The following is a 21,048-nucleotide window of genomic DNA, read 5'->3' on the forward strand; positions in this document are numbered from 1 at the left end:
AACCAAGTCTTACATTAATCTTTGCTCCAAAAAAATGCATTAGGTTTTATTTTCAGACAATGTCTTATTTTTCCCTATGTACAGCATTTATTCATGTACAAAATCTACATTTATTTAAATCCAGTCATGCCATCTTATTCTGAAACATCATCATAACTCTCTAAACCCCATATTCCAAATTGAATTTCTCTTGGCTTCATTTTCCGTAGAATCTGGCCCCAATCTTTCAGGTCCAGAAGCAGAGGCCTCCTTGAATGAGCACTTCTTGTGCATGTAGCCTGCTCATATTGCATTGGTAACACAGCTGTCGGTGATTTTATCTCATGAATTCTTCACCGAATTCACCACCTCTTGCAGGATTGGCTTCACAAAGTTTCCACACTGATTTCTCTCCATTCTATTTTTAATGTACTCATTGATTTCCATGTGCAAATGGTCCTTGAATGGCTTGTTAATTGCAATATCAAGAGTCTGGAGATAGGCAGTCATTCCTGGGGGAATCATTCTTTGATCTATTCTCTCTGCAAGGAGTTTCTTCATTTCTTTAGCTGGGTGAGTGTTGGCTGAATCCCAGACTAGCAGACCTCTCTGCCACCTAGCAAAGCAAGTGGCAGTATTAAATCAACCCACTTTCTTATAGCTGTTTGTGTGCTTTTTTGGTTTCAAGAACACAAATGTCTGAAACTCATTCAATGTTACCTTTGTTGCCCTTAGTGATGATTAAAGGCAGGGCTTTCTTTCTATCCCAACAAATTGCCAAAATACAGGTAACACAGATACCCTTCTGATCAATTGTCATTTGAGATCCTTGGCCATAAACACGTAGTTTTATCCACAAAAATAATGTTGGAGAGCTGGTATTTAGAAAAGTTGATGCCATCAACAAAGGTGCACATTTAATAACTTCAGCATCTTCCAGTTTGAAAGCTATTGTTGATCTTCTTAGAAACAGTTCATATCACTGAAGGAAATCATTCAGCCAGTATTTAGATGATTTGAATTCCTCTAGGGATATTTCTAACTATGATACAAATTGCAAGGGTAAATGTTTGAATATTAGCCCTGCACACAACTAAAACTTTTGCTCTCCTGTCAGCAATCCATTCACCATTAATGTCTTCCACCTCAGCAATTAATGGTTTCCAACCTAATCTACATTTTCATTCATTCATCTCTTGGCTTGGCTTGCCATTTTTGAATCATTAGGAAATCCAACTTATTCTCTTCACAGAAAATCATAAAACTCTTGCCCCAGGTGTCCTCTGTAATTTCTTTTTGTACTCAATGGATTAGTTCATTCTTTTTTACAATCACCATGTCTAGGGTCAAAATATTATTCCCTTATATTTATCATTAATTCGAATGTTAATTGTATATTTAAAATAAAGGCATCGCAAAAAATAAGGACAGTAAAGAATGATGGTCCACACAAAAGTAACAAAAAATTGCAGGCATCAAAATTCAGAAAACGTTTACTTAATTCTCACAAATGCATTAGGTACATCATTATATCACACGAATGTTTGTTATCAAGTGCACATGCTATTTGTGCTTGTTCTGTAATCTGATTGGTCATTAGGCAATAAGTTTCAAGTTCATATGTTTAATTAGGCATTTACTGCTCATCCAAAGTCACCCATTTGGATATTTACAAATATTTAATTATAATTTATATTATTTAAAGTGTTACTGTAAAGAATATTATTTATTTATATTTAGTTATATATTAATAATACATTTTATAATAAAATGTCTGTCATGTTACAGATGAACTAAATGCATCCATCTAATTGCAACTAAATGTACTAAATTCATCCATCTGACTGACAATCTTAACAGGATCTTATCTGGGGGTAGGGGTTTATATAATAAACATCCTGAAAAATCATGTTAGGGCTTATATTCGGGGTAATATGGTGCTGACTGTGAACTTGGGTAAGTACATTTAACTTCTCTTTGTCCCATTTTCCATAACTGAAACTATTAGGACCTACCTCTCAAGGTTTTTGTGTAGATGAAATGAAGTAATAGCTGTGTTTGGCATATAATTGGTGCTACCTAAATGCTTATTCCTTTTCCTCTTGCCAGGAATTAAAAGTTATAAATGCATAACTTCACTGAAAAGAATATAGATATGAGGCAGTCTAGTATAAAGGTATAGAAAAGAAGTACTTAGAATACCAATGATAATTTAAGGCAAGAGATGTCACATAAAGTTGAGAGAATCAGAGAAAATTTCAGAGAGAAGGCATTACTAAATTGGACCTAAAGATATGTGGGAAGGAAACCAGATATTATAGGGGACAATATGTTTGGCTAAATGAGTCATTTCCCTACACTCCAGTGTCAAAATCCCAGTTTTCCTCATGGTTAAATGAATTCAAATTCTTCTAGGAATCTCTTCCTGATCATCATTCCTATATATCTTTGATACTCCTTCTAGCTTTCATAGAACTTTTAAAAATAATTTTATCATTCACTATATCACTAGATTACATTTATGCTTCTGTACATATTTTATCTTCCCAACTAGACTTTATACTAGGTGAAGGTATTTTGATTTTCATCTACAAACAATCCCAGAAATCTTAATGAAGTCTTAAGTTATTATAACTTAAAACAGCAGTAAGAATTTCAGGACATTATTTCTGCATTCATATGTGTTTGTGTACATATCTGTATATTCCAACATCTGGTACAGAGTCAATTTTTCCAAATAAATTTTGAAATCCAAGTTTTAAATAAATGATTGCTGAAAAGAGTAAATTAATATAAATATATATCATAATAGTTTTTAAAAGTTAGCAAGTTATAATTAAAGATTTTCAATCTGAGACATTTTCTTACTTAAAACTGACAGAAAATGAAATTTTATAATTACACATACATTTTACAATCATTGATCTATTTTAGAACATTTATATCAGTTTTACTGAATGTAGGCACCTATAAGATGTCATAAGAAATAAAAGTCACTATTTAAGGAATAGTTCTGAGTTGACAGAATATATTCATTCAATGCATCTCTATGTCCCTTGAAAATCTTTATGGTTCATCTGCCTAGTAGATTGCTAAATGAATTCCAATTTCAAATAACATCCTGTTTGATTTCAATCAAGCAATATGGACATATTTTGAACCATAACAATAAGACAGGCAAGTGAAAAGACCTTGTTCGATTCTCTCATCCATTTACTTGTTACAAGACCTTGGGAAAGTTCTTTCACTCTTTTTTACTCTTAGTTTATTAATCTATAAAATGGGATGATGATATTTGCAGATGACATCTATCTAAAGAATTTTTAAATGGTTCAAATGCAATAATATGAAAAAAGTTGAAAACTCTAAAACATATACATGAAAATGTGTATTATTAACATTTTCTCTATCACTTTCTTTCATATTATAACTCAATCCCTTATTTGCAATATTTGTCAATATCTGAGGCATAAGTTCTCAAAGTTAAAATTTAGCTATCTGCTCTACCAAGTCAGATAAAGATATGACTCCAGCAATGAGATTCCTATTGCAATAAATTGATAAAATGATATAATTGAATACATAATGATTTAAAATACATATTGATTTTTAGAAAGATACTTTTCATAGCCAAGTTGTAGTGATCAGATCTTAAATAGAAAAGTATGAATCATTATTGTTATAATTAATTTTTGGTAGGAGTTAACAAAACAGTAGACTGCCACTTTTCCCAAGAACATCAGAGGTTTATCTCCAGGCCTAATACACATCCTCATGGATTTCAGGTATTAAATTAAAGCTCGGGGCAGATAGGTGGCATAGTGAATAAAGTACCAGCCCTGGAGTCAAGAGGATTTGACTTCAAATCCAACCTCAGATACTTAATAATTACCTAGGTGTGTGACCTTGGGCAAGTCACTTAACCCCACTGCCTTACCAAAAAAAAGAACCAAAAATAAAAAATCAAAATCAAAAAACCTAAAAACAAATAAATTGAAGCTCATGCCAAATGACAAAGAAGTTAAAGATCCAATTGAATAGGATCAGCCTTATCATTAACCTATACTACACTTGTGTCTGTGGAATAAAAAGATAGCAAATTTATTAGATCATAGCTAATGAACTAATTATAGATTAGAATGAGGTATATAGTATACAAAAAGGAAGATTTCTTAGGTAAAATTTTGTGAAGTGAAAAAGATTCATTGTCTTCTACATGTAAATCATGGTTCTTATAGTGAAAGAGAAACAAAGATGAAATCTCTGTCTTCCAGCTTCCAAACTACATATATGCAAAAAATACATAGAAAGGGTTGAGAGATAATCACTATAACCAATGACTCTATGATGGTAAAAATGAATCATCTAATAGTACGTGAGAGTATTTTTTCCCAAGAATATAAAACCAAGACACATATCTATAAATTAGCAAAGGGAATGATAACATTGTATAGTGGACACAGAATTGGCTTCTGAGTAAGAAGATCCACTATTCAAGACCTTCTTCTGCTGTATATTGACTATGTTGTTCTAAGTAAGCAATAAACTTTTATGCCTCACAAAACTCTCTCCAAAACTAAATTTACAGAAAAGTTGTATATGTGTATTGGTAGAGATTCTTTCCTCTCCGGGAATTCTCTAAACCAACATAATCACCTACCCTGGTCAAAGAATAAAAATTTAAAACAATCAACAAAATAAAACCACAAATATACTACATTAGCACACCTAGAGCTGATATTTATGTGTTTTCTAATTTAATACTTTATTTTTCCTGTTGAATGTAAAAACAATTTTAATATTTTCTTCATAATTTGAGTTTCAAATTTTTCCCTTCCTCTTACCCCCCCCATTGAGTATAGTGATGCAAAATACATTTCCATGTAAGTCATTCTGTGAAAGAAAACAGACCAAAATAACAACAAGAAAAATAAAGTAAAGAAAAAGCATCTTTAATTTGCATTCAGGTTCTACCAGTTCTTTTTATGAAGATAGAGAATGTCTTTCATGAAAAATCCTGCAGAATTGTCTTTGATCATTGTATTCTGAGAATAGTAACGGTTTTCGTAGTATATCGTCATATAATTTGCTTTTATTGAGTGTAATGCTTTCCTGTTCTGTTCAATTCACTTTATATCAGTTCATAGGTCAGCTAAGTGGTACAGTAAATGGCGCCCTGGTCTTAGAGTCAGAAGGATGGACATTCGAATTTGAACTCAGATACTTGACACTCACTAGTATGTAACCTTGGGGCAAGTCACTTAACTCTAACTGCTTCACATCCAAGATCATCTCCAGTCCTCTGTATTCATGTCTGGTCATTGGACTCAGGTGGCTACAGAGGAGTAAGTGAGACTGGTGACTTGGCATAGTTCCCCCTCATTCAAATCCAATTCATGTGCTTGTCATGGCATCACCTCCCTGATGTCATGGTCTTCTTCAAAAATGAAGGACAAACATTAATATTTATTATTATTATTATTATTATTATTATTATTATTATTATATCAATTCATGTAAACCTTCAATTTTTTGCTCATTTCTTAAAGCACAATAATATTTCATCATAGTCATATACAATTTCTTTAGCCATTTCCCAGTTGATGCATATCCCCTCATTTTTTCAATTCTTTGCACCACAAAAGTCAATAAAACTGTATACCAGCAATAATATCATTAGATCTGTATACCACAGAGATCACAAAAAAGGGTAAAAAAAAAACCTACATGTACAAAAATATTTATAGCAGCTTTTTTGAGGTGGCAAAGAATTAGAAATTGGTGAATGACTGAAGAAAATTGTGGTATATGAATGTGATGGAACACTATTGTTCTATAAGAAATCATGAGAATGGGACTTCAGAATAGCCTAGAAAGACTAGCATGATTTAATGCTGAGTGCAGTGAGCAGAACTAGAATAATATTGTACACACTAATAGCAACATTAGCTATGATGGACTTGTTCATTTCAGCAGTACAAAAATCAAAGACAATTCTAAAAGATTTGTGATGGAAAATACATCCATATTAAGAGAAGGAATTATGAAGTTTAAATGCAGATCAAAACTATTAAGCTTCCAATTTTAAAAGTGATTTTCCATATTATGTTTTTTTCTCTCTAATGTTTCTTTTCTCATTTTGATTTGATTCTCCTTTCACAACATGATTAATATAGATTTATGTTTAACATAGTTATACATGTATAATCTATATTAGATTGCTTTCTAACAGGGAGGGTGAAGGGAAGGGAGAGAGGGAGAAAATATGACACAAAACTGTAAAAAATGACTGTTGATAATAATCTTTGCATGTAGATGAAAAAATTTAAAAAAATTAAAAGAACTGTTATAGTTTTATACATGGGGTCCTTTTCCTTTTTATTTTTTTATCTCTTCTGGATAAAAACCTAATAGTGGCATTGCCTGGTCAAAGAGTATTAATAATTTTTAGCTCTTTGGGTACAGTTCCAAAATGCTTTCCAGAACAGCTGAATCAGTATACAGCTTCATCAATAAATTAATATTTTAATTTTCCCACATTCCCTCCAACTTTTGTCATTTTCTTTTTCTGTCATATTAGACAATCCAATGGGTGTGTGAGGTAGCAGCTCAGTAAAAAATGCTTTAATTTGCATTTTTCTTATCAATAGTGATTTAGAATATTTTTATATGACTATAGATAGCGCTGATTACTTTGTCTGATGACTACCTAGAGCTGATAATTGGAGATCTAAATCACTTAGCATTAGAAGAAGTCTTTTAGAGAAGGAGAAATAAACAAATATTCCCCAATGTCAAAGAAATCACAATAAAAATATAAATTACCACCCACTTGAACTTAATGCTTTATTTCTACGTATGACTGATGAAAAAAATAATAGCTATGTAGCATACTGCATAGAATGCTGGGCTTAAAGTAAGAAAAATTTGAATTCAAAACCATGCTCAGACACATTAGTTATGTGACTTTGGGCAAGTCCCCTTAGTTTTGTTTGCCTCAGTTTCCTCAACTATATAATGGGGATAATAATAGCAACTGTCTTTCTAGACTTGTTACGAAGATCAATAATTTTGCATATAATTTTAATTGTTATCATTATACTTATCAGAGCAAGCAGAAAGGAAGATTTCTTGGGTAACTTTTTAAAAGATTCATTAAGTGTCTTCTATGTGCATATCATGGTTCTTATAATAACAGAGATGCACACATGAAAGATCTGCACTCAAGATTTTCTGCTTTTATAGACCCTTCCAAACTGCAGAGAGTAAAAGATACAAAAATAGAGTAGAGACAATGAGATCATTATCAATGGGTATTAATAAATTTTTTTTTCAATTGAAAGGGGCCATGTGAATGGATTTTGCCTCTACTATAACCACCCTTATCCCCTAATTTTCTTCTAGCCATCTGTTTCAAAGGTGTGGTCCTTGACAAGTGGAAGCCTAATTAGATGAAAAAAGAAGAGATCTCAAGTGAAAAGATTTCAGTTTTGTTCCTTCCATTGTTAGTAATTTGTTATGTAGCTTTTAGATGCATGATAAGCAGTCTGCACTTCAGTTTTCTCATTAATATGATACTTGCTCTACATGCATATATATACATGTATAAATATACATGAATACTGTATAAAATATATAATGTGTGACTTAAGTATATATGCATATATTCAAACATAAAGACATATGCATGCTTATGTGTATATATCCATATATATATATATATATATATATATATATATATATATATATATATATGGATATGGATTCTGTACCTATTATTTTATGGGTATAATGACCAGGTGATGGAGAACCAACCTTCTGTGACCAATTAGGTTTGACATATTTTGTAAAATAATCTTAGAGAGTTGCCTGGGACAATGGGCAATTAAATGAGCTGCTCAGGATCACCCAGTATGTATCAGAACATGGACTTTTTACTCCTTTTGAAGGAATTATTCCATCCATTACACTTTGCAGCCTCCAGAACATAACTGTATACTGAAAACAACATATTTAAAATAAATGACTCAAATCAAATTTGCATTGAGATCATAAATGCAATATAGTTGAAACCTGTTCCTGTGCATAGAATACTTTAAATAAAGAAGTAAATGTTTGTACATTTTTAACCAAATATAGCTTGACAATTTTGCTTACGTTTTTACATTCCCAAACTTTGTAAAAAAAGCTTCACTATTCAAAGGTTCCATCCAATAAAACCACATTTTTAAGAGAACCCTGGAAAATTCACATAAGTCAGTCATATATTTGAATCGGATGTGATAAGCTACAAGGCTGGCCTGTCTTTCACCTTCTTAACTCTGATTCCCAGATACCATAAGACATTAAGTCTCCTACTTTAGTTAGGAAGATGGGAGGGGTAATGAAGGCAATGTCTCAGAAGCAGGGTCCTGTAAAGCATAAAACAACAGAAGTGAAGCTATTATTAGTATTGCTCTCCCTAATCCTAGGTCATGCTTTCTGTGGCCATGTACTATATAGATCTGTGTGAGCTGCCCCATGAGGGAATTGTTGGAAATATATACTGGAAATGGAGAGGAGTACAAGACAAAGAAAAGTCCATGTCATTCACCCTGGAACTGGTCAGTAGCTCTTCTCATACTGAACATAGCACAGTATTCATTGTGGTATAATCCCTGGAGCCTAGTGGGATTTATCAATCCTATTACCATGATTAAAGTTGGGCTTGGTGTCTCATGGTTTTCTAAGTGTAATAGCCTCAAAAACATCATACACAATGGAAATAAAAAAAAGACATTGGGGATAAAAGTAATTTTAAAATACTAAGGGTCATGAAAATTTAAGGTGACAAAATGATCATGTTTTATAGATTGAGAAGAAGGCCTGTCCTGCATCAGGGACAGAATCCCTTGAGAGAATTTTCAGAATTTTGGTAACCATCATCTAAACCTTCAGTGAATTATCTTTTTGCTAGTGAAGGGTCTTGTCTTAGTTTTGATAACTGTTGTCTAAATAGTGTGGTGGTTGCTGAAGGCTGGAGTGGCAATGACAATTTCTTAAAATAAGAACAATAGAGTTTGCCAAATTGATTAATTCTACCTTTCATTTGAATACCTCAAAGCCACTGTAGGGTTATCAATTATAGTATCTCAGGGAATAGGGAGGTCCAAGAAGAATGAGGGAGGAAGATGATTGGTCAGTGGAGCAGCTAGAACATACACACATTTATTGATTGTTTGGCAGTTTATATGGGTACAGTTCATTAAGCCCCCTAAAATTACAAAAGCATTATCAAAGATCATTGATCACAGATCATCATAACAAATATAATAATACTGAAAAAGTTTGAAATACTTTGAGAATTACCAAAATGTGACAGAAATATGATCTAAGAATATGCTACTGGCAAAAATGGCTTTTTCTTCACAGGGTTGACACAAATCTTCAATTTCTTTAAAAAAAATCTGTAATGGGCAACAAAATGAAGTGCAATAAAAATGAGGTATGACTGTACATACTATATTTTCTCCATTGAATCTGTATGTATACATATACATATATAGATACAGATATACATATACACATAAAACATATGTATATATACATATTCATACCCCTTTTGTCTTATAAATGATTTGTCATTTCAGCTCTAGTTCAAATATTGTATTCCCCTCTTCTCTTTAATTTCCATCAAAATATATATAAAAATAGAGGCAGGATTTTATTGTGGGGTAAAAAGGACATTGGGGAAAGAGATGTCAGGAATTGATTTGACTTCAATTTATATCCTGATTCAGGCATCACTTATCCTGCTTAGGTCTTCATTTTCTCAACTATAAAATTAGGGATTTTGGATTAAATGACCTTTAAGGTCTTTCTCTAAACTCTATGTTTCTAGTAAAAAACAACCAATCAACATGAAGTTATTAAGTCTTTACTAGAAGCCAGGTGTGGCTGGGCTAAAAAAGGCAAAAGCAATGGAACATATCCTGCCCACAGGTAACATATTCTAGAGGAACAGAATAAAAATAGCATGTTCTTAATTTCGTACCAACTGTTACAACTCCATCTCTGCTTATTAGTTTAAAATCACTGAATGTTAGAATTTAAAGGAACTATGAAGAGGAATATCTAATCTAATTCCTTACTTCACAGATGAGGAAACTAAGGAATATGTAGTTAAATGAGTTGTCAAAAGTTACATAGCCCATTTGAAAACCACAGAGTTGGATTAAAGCAGTCCTTTTCTTTTCTTTTTCCTACACTGCACTGTTTCTGCTTCAAGGATCCATGAAATTAGCCTGTTTTGTTCATTTCTATTGATGCTGATCCAACTCAGGCCCTCCCAAATGCCATTAGTAAATGAAAGTAATGGTCCTGTTTTGAATGTGGAGGGACTTTGCCATCAACTACTTTCCATCACTGCTTTAAGAAAGAATAAGGTCCCCAAAATGTCACCATGTGAATATGTGAACTCAAATTCTCAATCTCATTATTAAGTATTTGAGTCGAAATTATGAGTCTACATTTTCTTAAAGGAATGGAAGAGAAAAGCTCACATACTAAGGGGGAACTGAGAGTTGTTACCTGTGCAATCTTTCATTATAATATTCATAATAATTGAGCAAACATTGGAAGTTAAACAGATTTTCTCCTCTAAATTTGAACAGGATATTTTTCCACTCCCCACAACTCACCCCCAGACATACAAACTTATTGTTATTTTAATTAAGATATGAGGCTTCACAGTTTAGGTCTTCCATTCCTTTTTGTCTTTGGGTACATTGTCAAATATTAAGAGTGACTTATTGGAACATTTGAGAAAGTAGTTTTCATTTACAGTAAAATTCAACAACAATTCATTTTGATATTTTTTGGAATTCTTATTTAAATTCAATGGCAACTCAAAAACATATTTTTGCCTTTGTCATTTAAAAAATGACAGGATAAGGAAATATATGACTACATAAATTTATATAATTTTCACACAATATCCTGGTAACTTCATGGTCACTCAAGTTATGATTTAGAACTATTTCTTTAAGTTTTAATTCAATTTCCTAAAGCAGGGACCATTGTAAAATATCTTAACAATGAAAAAAAGACTCCAAATACTAATGCCATTTCCCACTTTTGCCCAGATGTTTGAGCATATGGAGATGTAGACTTTGTCCATTTTTGTCTATGATTCTTTCACTAGGATGTTAAAAACAGCTGATTTTCCTGAGAATAAAATTGCTAACAATCTCCTTAATGTTGTCATTCATTTTCAAGTCTATTAGAGACTCAGTTTAATGTTTTTGGTGCTAAGGCACCCTTAACCCCCTTCTCTTTAACATAATAATTCACAGATTAAATCATTTATTTCCTAGTCATAGGTATATTTCCTAGTTTTTTATTCTTTTTCCAAAAATCACAGAAGTATACATATAATTCCAACACATATGTACAGACTCACACACTCAATGCACACATACTTCATTCCCAGTCATTCATTATCTCTATGATTTCAATGGGTCATATTGATCTCTGGCAGGTTTTAGTCCTTCTCTGCGTAGCCCCTTACCTCAATCTAGTTTCCTAAAGTCAACATTTAGATCACTTCCCCTCTCCCTATTCCCTTCCAGTATAAAACTTAACTGAAATTAATAGATAAATCAGTTTAAATTTTGACTTCAAGTAGTAATGTATTGTTTTTTAGACCTATGTAAACTAAAAAAATTTGTGTGTTAACATTCCATTGCTCTAATCATTCAGTCTTTTTAGTTATGTCTGACTGTTCATGATCTCATTTGAAGTTTTCTTGGCAAAGACACTGGAGTGGTTTGTTATTTCCATCTCCAGCACATTTTACAGAAGAGGAAACTGAGGCAAACCAAATTAAGTGACTTGTCCTGAATCAAATGGGTAATAAATGTCTGAGACCCCATTTGAACTCGTCTTACTGACTCCAGGTCCAGTGCTCTATCTACTGGGCCACCTTAGTTGCCCATATCTTATCCCAAAACTGTGGCTTGGAAGATAGAAATTCTAGGCATTTAACCTACTGTCTTAGGACACAAGTAGTGCTTAATAAATGTTTATTGACTATTTTGACAGATCAAGGTAGGAAATGCTTTGAAATGAGTCATTTGGAACTTCTTCAAATACCATCAATCACCATCAGTCCACTCTATCTATAAATAAGGCTAAACTAGTATTTCTTTGATGCTTTTCTACTTCCTAAGATTAAGGTTTATATGGACAGAATATAAGTATCTTATAATGAAAGGAATCTTGGATTAGCACTAAGAAGACCTGAGTTTGCATAGTGATTCTGCCTCTTACTTCCCAGACACCTTTGGACAAATCCCTTAAACTTAATTTCTTCCTCCATAAAGTGAGGGAGTTATAATAGATGATCTCTTTGTTCCCTTTCAGATGGATATGAATCCTATTATCTTGAAAATGCTTAAGACTTATTCTGGACTTTCTCCCAGCTCTTTTTTCTAGAGCTTTTTAAGTCCTCTAAATATGTACCAACCTACATGTGGGTACATTGCATTTTATTTCAATTCATGGATTCATGAAAAGTCATCTGCAAGACCACATCCTTAGGCACAATTCTCATTGCTATGCTATATATGAGACCAGTGTCCTGGTATGAATTAGGGAATGCTTTTTCATTGGAGGCATCTCTTCACTGGATTCAGGTGATAAGATATTGTGGAACTCTATTATTTTGATTATTCAATCTATTTTGTCTTTTGATGAGTATTTCAAGGAACGCCATGACCTTAGGCTACGAGTAGAGCTCTGGATAAGAAATGGCAAATGTAATTAAGAAGAAAGAAAGTGAGAGATATGTAGGGAATACACAAGTTCTATCCTTCCCTCTGGGTCCAAGTGTCCTGAATTCTTGTCATTCTTTGTGGTTCATAGAGAAAATCTCAAAAGGACAGAAGACACATTTTGGTAAACTGGAACATACTGACACTGGGAGTAGACTATCAAAGGAAATTTCAGAAAATGACAATGTAAAATCTTCATTCCTAACTGAATAAAACATACATTCATACTCACATATGCACATATACACAATATGCACACACACACGCACACACACACACACACACACACACACACCATATAGGATTCATCTAAGACCTCAACCTATCTTTCCTTTCTTTTCAGTCATGCTAAATGAATTGAATCAAAACCATAGTTGAAAGCCCTGCAGAGTGACCACCTGGGGTTTAGACATGGTATCTCAATAGGGAATCACCATGGGAATGCTTTACAAGTGAAGCACCAAATTAGAAACAGAGATGAAGACAATACTTTGTTGCTTAATACATATTCATCCAATGAAGTGAAGGCTGATTACTGAATTAATAACAGAAAATGGTTTTAACTCTTGTTCAAATATACTCTTTAATCTTTAGTAAAATCAAGGTCATTCTTTATACTCATATTTAAATAACCAACTGTTCAACAGGTATTTATTTATTTAGTACCTACTATGCTGTGCTAAATAAATAATAAAAGACAAACATAAAATACTCCCTGACATCAAGAAACTTAGATTCTGTTGGGGTGAAAATATGTAATACATATGTAAAAACGTATGTGATTGATACATATACCTATGTTTTATATCTATATACATGAAATATGTATATATGCACAAATGTGGATTTTATATATATATATATAAGTACAAATTAATTTTATGGGAAGGATTGGAAAAAAGTTTCATGTAGGCGGTTGAAGCATTTTGAAGAAATTAAAATGAAGAGGCAAAGGCATGGAAGTAATTCTGTGCAAAGGGAAAGAGACTGATAAGGGAATACTGTGAGTAAAAGTAAAAGTAAGAAGGCAAATACAGCTGGACTATCAAGAATATAAAGAAAAATAATATATACTAAGGCTACAAAGTCAAACTAAGTTTGACTTAAAGTGTGAAGTTCCTTAGATGTCATACAAAAGTATGTATTTGATATTTTTTAAATTTTTTTCATTCATACATATGAATGTATATCCATAAAAAATGTATGTTTTGCAATTATAAAGTTTTCTTCCACCCTCTCATTCCCCTCTCCTCAGTGCCAAACAGGTCAGCATTATACATATATATTTTTGATAAACATGTTTACAGATTATTCATTTTCAGTATGAGGAATTAGGATTAAGGGAAAGAAATATATAAAAGATAATTTTTATAAAGTGTTCATCAGATTCTAAAAGTTTGTTTTTTTGTTTTGTTTGGTTTTTGTTTTTCTTCCTCTGGATTGGGATAACATTGTCCATAGCTGCTCTAATATGGTTGTCCTAGCTCTTTGAACTGCTAAGAGGAGCTACTTCCATCGAGGTTAATCACCTCATAATATTGTTAATGTGTACATTGTTCCCTTGTTTCTGCTCCCTTAACTCATCATCACATCCTGAAACTCATTCCATGCTTCTCTAGAGTCCAACCAATTATGGTTTCTTATAGAACAATAATATTCCATAATATTTATGTACCATAACTTATATTTAGCCATTCCCCAATTAATGGATATGTATTTGATGTTTTAACTCAAATCATAGGGGGTTACTAAAGTACACAGAATGGAGGAGTTACATGATCAAATCTGTTTATGAAAATCACTTTTGGCAGATATGTGAAAAATCAATTGGGAAAAAAGAATGAATATTTGAGTCAGGAAAACCAATTAATGCAGGCAAGAGATTATGAGGGCATGATTTAAGATGGTGCTCCTGTGAGTAGACAGAATGAGACAAGTGTGATAAATGCTTTGGAGATAGAATCAATAAAACGTGGCAACTGATTGAAAATGGAGAGTGAGGGAGAGATTGGATAGTTAAACATGATTTCAAGGTTATGAACATTAAAGACTTTAAATGTGGTAATACTCACAAATGAAATATGAAGTTCAAAAGAGTATTGATTTAAAAAAATACTGAATTCTGTTTTAAATATATTGATTTTGGTAAGCTAATTGGAAGGCATGTAGAAATATCCAATAGGTAATTTTTAACGCCATTAAAAGATCTAAGATCACAGATCAATTATCTAGGATATATAGGTCTATGAGTCAATTGAAAAAAAATCAATGAATAATTAAATTAATTCTAAAATTCCTTTGATGCCTCTTCCAGTCCTTCTCTTTATGATTTTTTTCTCTTCATTTTTTGATTTTGATAGACTAGTTCATGAAATTATCCAGTTCATAACCTTCAGGTCATTAGGGATAACATGCTAAATAAGAATTTCCCAAGATAAGCATGGATATAAAAGACCTGGATCTGTATTTTCATTTGAAAAGGATATATTTAAAATTCTTTTGACAGACTGAATTATTTGACCCAGAATCTTGATTTTTACTAAAATGACAGGAAGATTTGAGTAAAAGTGTAAGGTTAAAGAAATTTTTTAAAAAGCCTATAAATAGAAGAATATACAGCAACTGTACTAGGGAGGGACCTCAAGAGATGTTTGAACAACCCCATACCATTCAAAGATTATTCATGTATCCACTGCATCCCTAGAGCATATAAAGAGATCCCTTAATCATTCAGAAGTGCTTTATTGAGGAATTTCAATTGCCTGACACAATAAGGAGGCAAAGTGTAGGTCAAAAGGAGTTTCTGAGGAGTTAAGAATTCTGTGAAATTCATATATAGGAAAACATCTAAATTTCTTACTAGACACAGAGTCTATTGAGTCATAACCTACATATAATTCCATGAAGAATGAAAGAAGCAGGGAGAAAATCTGGAACTCAAAATTTTATTAAAAAATTAAATGTTAAATATTGTCATTACATTTATGCTGAACCATTCAATAAAAATAAAATGTTGGATGTTGAGAACAAAGAATAATTTCTTAGCTTAGTATATAAGGGAATAAGCATTTAAAATACAGTTACAATGTATAAGTCTCTGTACTAAACATTTTAAATATATTAAATCATTTCCTCTTCACAACCCAGTGAGAGAGGTATTCATTTTATAGTTGAGGAAACTGAGGTAGACAGAGCTTAAGTGATTAGCCCAGAATCATACAACTAGTATAGAAAGTTGAATTTAAACTAGGATCTTCCTGACTCACTTGCCATTCATTCATCTTAATGTTATTCTTGAATTTTTCCTTTCCTTCAAAATTTATATTCAATCAGATACCAAGTCCTATTCAGTCTAATTTTATAATATTTCCATATAATCTCTCTCCTATATAATCACCACTCTAGTACAGACTCCTTTTAACAACTTCCCAAGTATTGGATTACTTCCAGACAGATCTCTCCCTATGAGACACTCTAGCCAATATATTCTTCATTTTCACAGTGACTTGGCATTTCTTAATCTATTATTATAATCTCCTTCCTTTCAAATGTCTCTTAGAAGAGTTCTACTCATTTTTCTTTTCTTTATCCTCTTGCCTCTATGCCAATTCACTTCTAATGTCTTGCAAAATCTCTATTGTGAACTATATCCAGCATCTTTCCCACCTATCAGGAGTTGTTGAACAAAGGTGGTAGAAGCTGTATGACTATCCTGACTAAATAAATAATAAATTTGCTTTATCTAATCTCATCCAAGCCCTGGTAATTCTTTTTCTGCCATTGTTATGTCAATTTAGTCATGTCTAACCCTTTGGGATCTTCTACTTTGGAAGCAGATATATTGGCAAAAAGGGCTAAGTAACTTGTCCAGGGTCACATAAACAATGATAGTCTGAGGTCAGATTTGAACTCAGACACTTTTGACTTCAGGGCCAGTACTCCATCCCCTATGCCACTTTTATTCCTACCAAGCTGATTCTTTATTCCATTTACTGTTCCAAATTTTTTCATCTATCATGAAGCCTCAAACAACACATCATTCGCCAAAATCTCAGCTATGTTTTTACCTCATAGTTTATGAGATCACTTCTTCCCTCTTCCTCATCTCACAATTCCTTAATATTTCCCTCTATCATAGTTATTAGCTAAATTTTGTTTCATGAACTGCTATGGAAACATGGTGAAATTGATTGACCTCTTCTCAGAATAATCCTTTTAAATAGCTGATGGAAAATGAAAAATTTTCAGTTAAAAACAACTAAAAGTATTTGTTTTCCCATTCAAATTCATGAATCTTCTGAATTCCCAAGTTAAGAACATATGCACTATCATTTCCTGACTTATTCTAGTTTCTGATAAAGACATGGCCCTTCTCAAAAAGAACAATTCCTCCACATGCATGCTTAATGACATTCTCTAACAGATTGTCCCTTCCCCACTATTATTCCCTTTGTCTATAATCATCAACTTCTCCCTACCTGTTATTATCTATTCTAGCTATTCTTGCTATTATCCTTTATTTCTCTTCTTCTTTTCAGCCACAATTCATCTATTCTTTGGACTTTCACATTTCTTGTTATGCACCTTCCTAATATGCTAAGACAGATTGCTGATTTCATCACCTAACTTTCTCCCAAGTAATCAATATTCTCTTAATCACCAACATAAATGCCTTATATTCCATGATCTTTGCATTGCATTAAATAATATTGACTACTCTCTCCTTCTGAATTCTTTGTCCTTTCTGAATTTTCATGGTAACATTTTCTCTTGGTTCTACTTCCTCCTTTCAATCTCCAACGATGCATTTCTAGTAATTATGGGGATAATATAAGTACCTACTTCTCAGGATTGTTGTGAGAATCCATTAATATTTGTAAAGTGCTTGCCAGAGTGGTTAACACATAGGAGGAATTTAATACTTGTTTCTATCATTTAAGGTTCTCCACAAGGAACAAGGACACATCAGCCTGTCTTTTCAGCTTTATCTTCCACTGTTTATCTCCATGTATAATCTTAAACAGATGGTCCACTAACCCCACCCCATACAACATCTCTGCTTTCACATGTCTTTGCCACTTTTCTCAATGATTTTTTTCTACCTCTCCATAAGACATCAATATATATTTAATCTCTACCTATCCTTTAAAATCTGACTCAACTGTTACCTCCTCCAGAAACCTTCCATTTTCAACAATCTCTTAGTAATTGATAAACTTTTCTCCTTTTCTGAACTCAAAAGCAATTCATTAACATTATAGATAGGCACTTTTTGTGTATTATTTTGTACAGTAGATAGTGATATTGTAATTACCTTTTTGTCATTGCTACTTTTACATTGTAAAATCCATAGTAGCAGAGATTTTGTCATATATAAATCTTTTTATCTCTTCCAGGGGCAAATTCAAAATATTTTATGGTATAGCAGTATCTTAAAAATATGTGTAGACTTAAATACAATAGAATTAATAATTATATATTCTACCATATTCATCAATACACCCAAAAGCAATAGAATTGTGGACTGGATAGATCATGGTGGTGAATGTTGGCCAGAGTGATGCATTCTTTGTTTAGATACTAAATGCAGATTCATTTTTAACAGAAGCATCAAAACAATAGAAGTCAGAATTCCAGTGCATTCTACAGGATAGTAATTGTGGCACATTCTAGTGACATGAATGCCAATTTTTAGTTCCTGGAAACTGCTTACTTGAAAAACAATGAAATATCTTTATAATGACTTGGAAAGAAGGACACCAAAAGCTTTGAGTGGATAATTGTTACCCCTTTGTGGTAGCCACAATGATAAAAATATTTATGGAAATCTTTATAAACTTCAAAGCAGTTTGACAGAAGTTATCACATATGATCCACTAAAATTTTTTGAATATTTAGAGTCAAAAGGAACGTTATGAGCTCATAATTATTTTAATCTGGAAACTAAGGAACATAAAAGGACTAAATTAATTGATATGCCCAAAGTCAGAAGGTAATAGATTAAAAACTGGAAACAATTTTAAAGTTTTACAAGACTGACCTCCTCATCTCATAGATGAGTAAAACATAAACAGAGAGTAAAAATTGCCCAAAGGCAATCAGTGGTTGACCCAAGATCACATAGGTGGTGATTTAAACCCAGTTCTTCTGACTTGATAGTCAGTACTATTTTCACTGCATCATGTTGCTTCTAAGGACCTACCCTAAGTGATCGACAGTATCAAGAATACAGGCCTAATCCAAAGACCTTCCATCCAAACCAAGGACCTCCACCCGATGCAGCAGATTGTTCACTACTATGCCTGGGACTTGGGTGGAAGGAAAGCCATTCTTGGGTTTAACATTTCTCCTTCCTGGTCCTAAAGGGACCAGTAGCAATGGCCAAGCACAGAAAGAGCCCAAGTTCAGGGAACTTACTGGGGGTGTTGAGCAGACGAGATTTCTTGCAATGGTAGATGGCCTCCTGCTCACAGTACTCAGCACCATTAATCATTGCCTCCAGCTGCTCCATGCTGCCACTGTAGTTGAAGGACATGACATAGGGCCTCTTGGGATGTGCCCCTCTCACTGGAGTGAGCTCTGTGTTGTTATGCTGCACAGCAGTCCAGATCTTATCCTCTGTTCAAGGCAATACAACAGAAGGAGATGTTACAAAACAAAGCAGCAAGATAGCACAGAGCCCCAAGCAACACAATCAATCATTCATTCAATAAGTGTTTATTCATGAACTGCCCCTGCTGTCTCTCTGCCTCCAGTTCTGTGATAGGGGATAGAAAGGATAGAACAGGAAGACATATCTTCCCTGTATCTCCCCTGTCCCTCCAGTCCTCTCCCCACTCCTCCATAGACACACATTCAGAGGCTTGCTGAGCACTGAGATTGCCAAGTTTTATTCATCACACACACACACACACACACACACACACACACACACACACACAAACACAAACATGCATGCACACTCACACACATGCACACACATGCACACACAAATACTAGACAATTTAGCATCGAGTTCAACATTTTGGGCTAGAAATTACATGCCTTCTGAATTCAGAGACTAGAGAGCACTTTAAATCAAGCTATTTTTGTCTGGAATTCCTTTTTATTTAAACTTGGGAGAGTGTATATAAAAGAAGTTTACAATAGTTAAAATTCCATTATGTGTACCATGGATATTTAACTTCTCAAAATTAGTAGTTTTTAAGCTGCCCTCTAACTCTCCTCCACTGAAAAAAATATGCCTCTTTGCAATATCCTAAAGGGGGGAAAAAAGTTTTGAAAGAAATTTTTAATAATTTCTTTTAAATTATCCTATACCAAGGAGGATAAGGGGGGCAAAATGTGTTATTTTATAGCTCATCATGCTTAGTTACATAAACCTGGGCAAAATATTCCCCAAGCTAAATTTCTAGTGCATATGATGAAATGAATCCCTAAATTACTGAACTGAAAATGACTACATATTTGAACTGGCTCATTACTGAAAGAAATTAGTGAACATTTTGTAACAAAGTCAAACGCATTATGGCAACTTCCATATTCCTCATGCTTCATAATCAGTCTTATCCTAAAGAGCAAAATACATGTTGAAGGGGCATCTGCTTTAAGGTGGAAGAAGACTAGAAATATAAAGGCTTATGGATATATTTGTTATAAAGAGCTTTGAATGACAGATTTTTATATTTGATTTTGGAGATGATAGGAAGCTATTAGAGTTTATTGATTTAGGAGGTGATATAATCAAATCTGTGCCTTAGTAAGATCATTTTCACAACTCAGTGCAGCATGGACTGTTGTGGGGAGAAACTCGTGTCCAAATGAACAACTAGTAGAACACATAAAACAAGCTATTTTGCCTAGAATCCCGTTTTAAAAAAAAATAGGAGAGGGTATATGAAAGAAGTATACAATGGTTTTTATGTTTGCTCTTTTGCACAGTTAATCATTTCACCTTCTAGCATGGAGCAACTTGGGGATAATATTACTTTTATAGATATCTTGAAGAGAGACCTCTGTTTTCTCTTCAGGATTAGGAATATTTAATAATTCAACATATATTTATAGAACATCTAACATGAAACAATCAGTCTGCATTGTTAGGTTACAAAAAGAAAAAGATAAAATCACAATGAGATTTTTCTCCTCAGAACAGGTAGGTGCTATTACAAATCGTAAACCTCTTGCATTCCTTAGTATAGGTAAACCTTTTTCAATGTTTGAATTTTTCATTTAAAAATTTTGCCTAGGGGCAGCT

At 33.0% G+C, this 21,048-nt stretch overlaps 1 protein-coding gene across 2 annotated transcripts in view; it reads right to left on the bottom strand.

The window, feature by feature from the left end:
- CNTNAP5 (contactin associated protein family member 5) overlaps positions 1 to 21,048 on the bottom strand; it is a 945,272-nt gene that overhangs the window by 335,470 nt on the left and 588,754 nt on the right. For both annotated transcript variants that reach the window (XM_074214960.1, XM_074214961.1), the window contains exon 13: positions 19,209 to 19,409. In XM_074214960.1, the coding sequence (XP_074071061.1) occupies positions 19,209 to 19,409 (201 nt within the window). The remainder of the gene's footprint in view (positions 1 to 19,208; positions 19,410 to 21,048) is intronic.

This window comes from Macrotis lagotis, chromosome 1, assembly GCF_037893015.1.
Source record: "Macrotis lagotis isolate mMagLag1 chromosome 1, bilby.v1.9.chrom.fasta, whole genome shotgun sequence".
Lineage (NCBI taxonomy): Eukaryota > Metazoa > Chordata > Mammalia > Peramelemorphia > Peramelidae > Macrotis > Macrotis lagotis.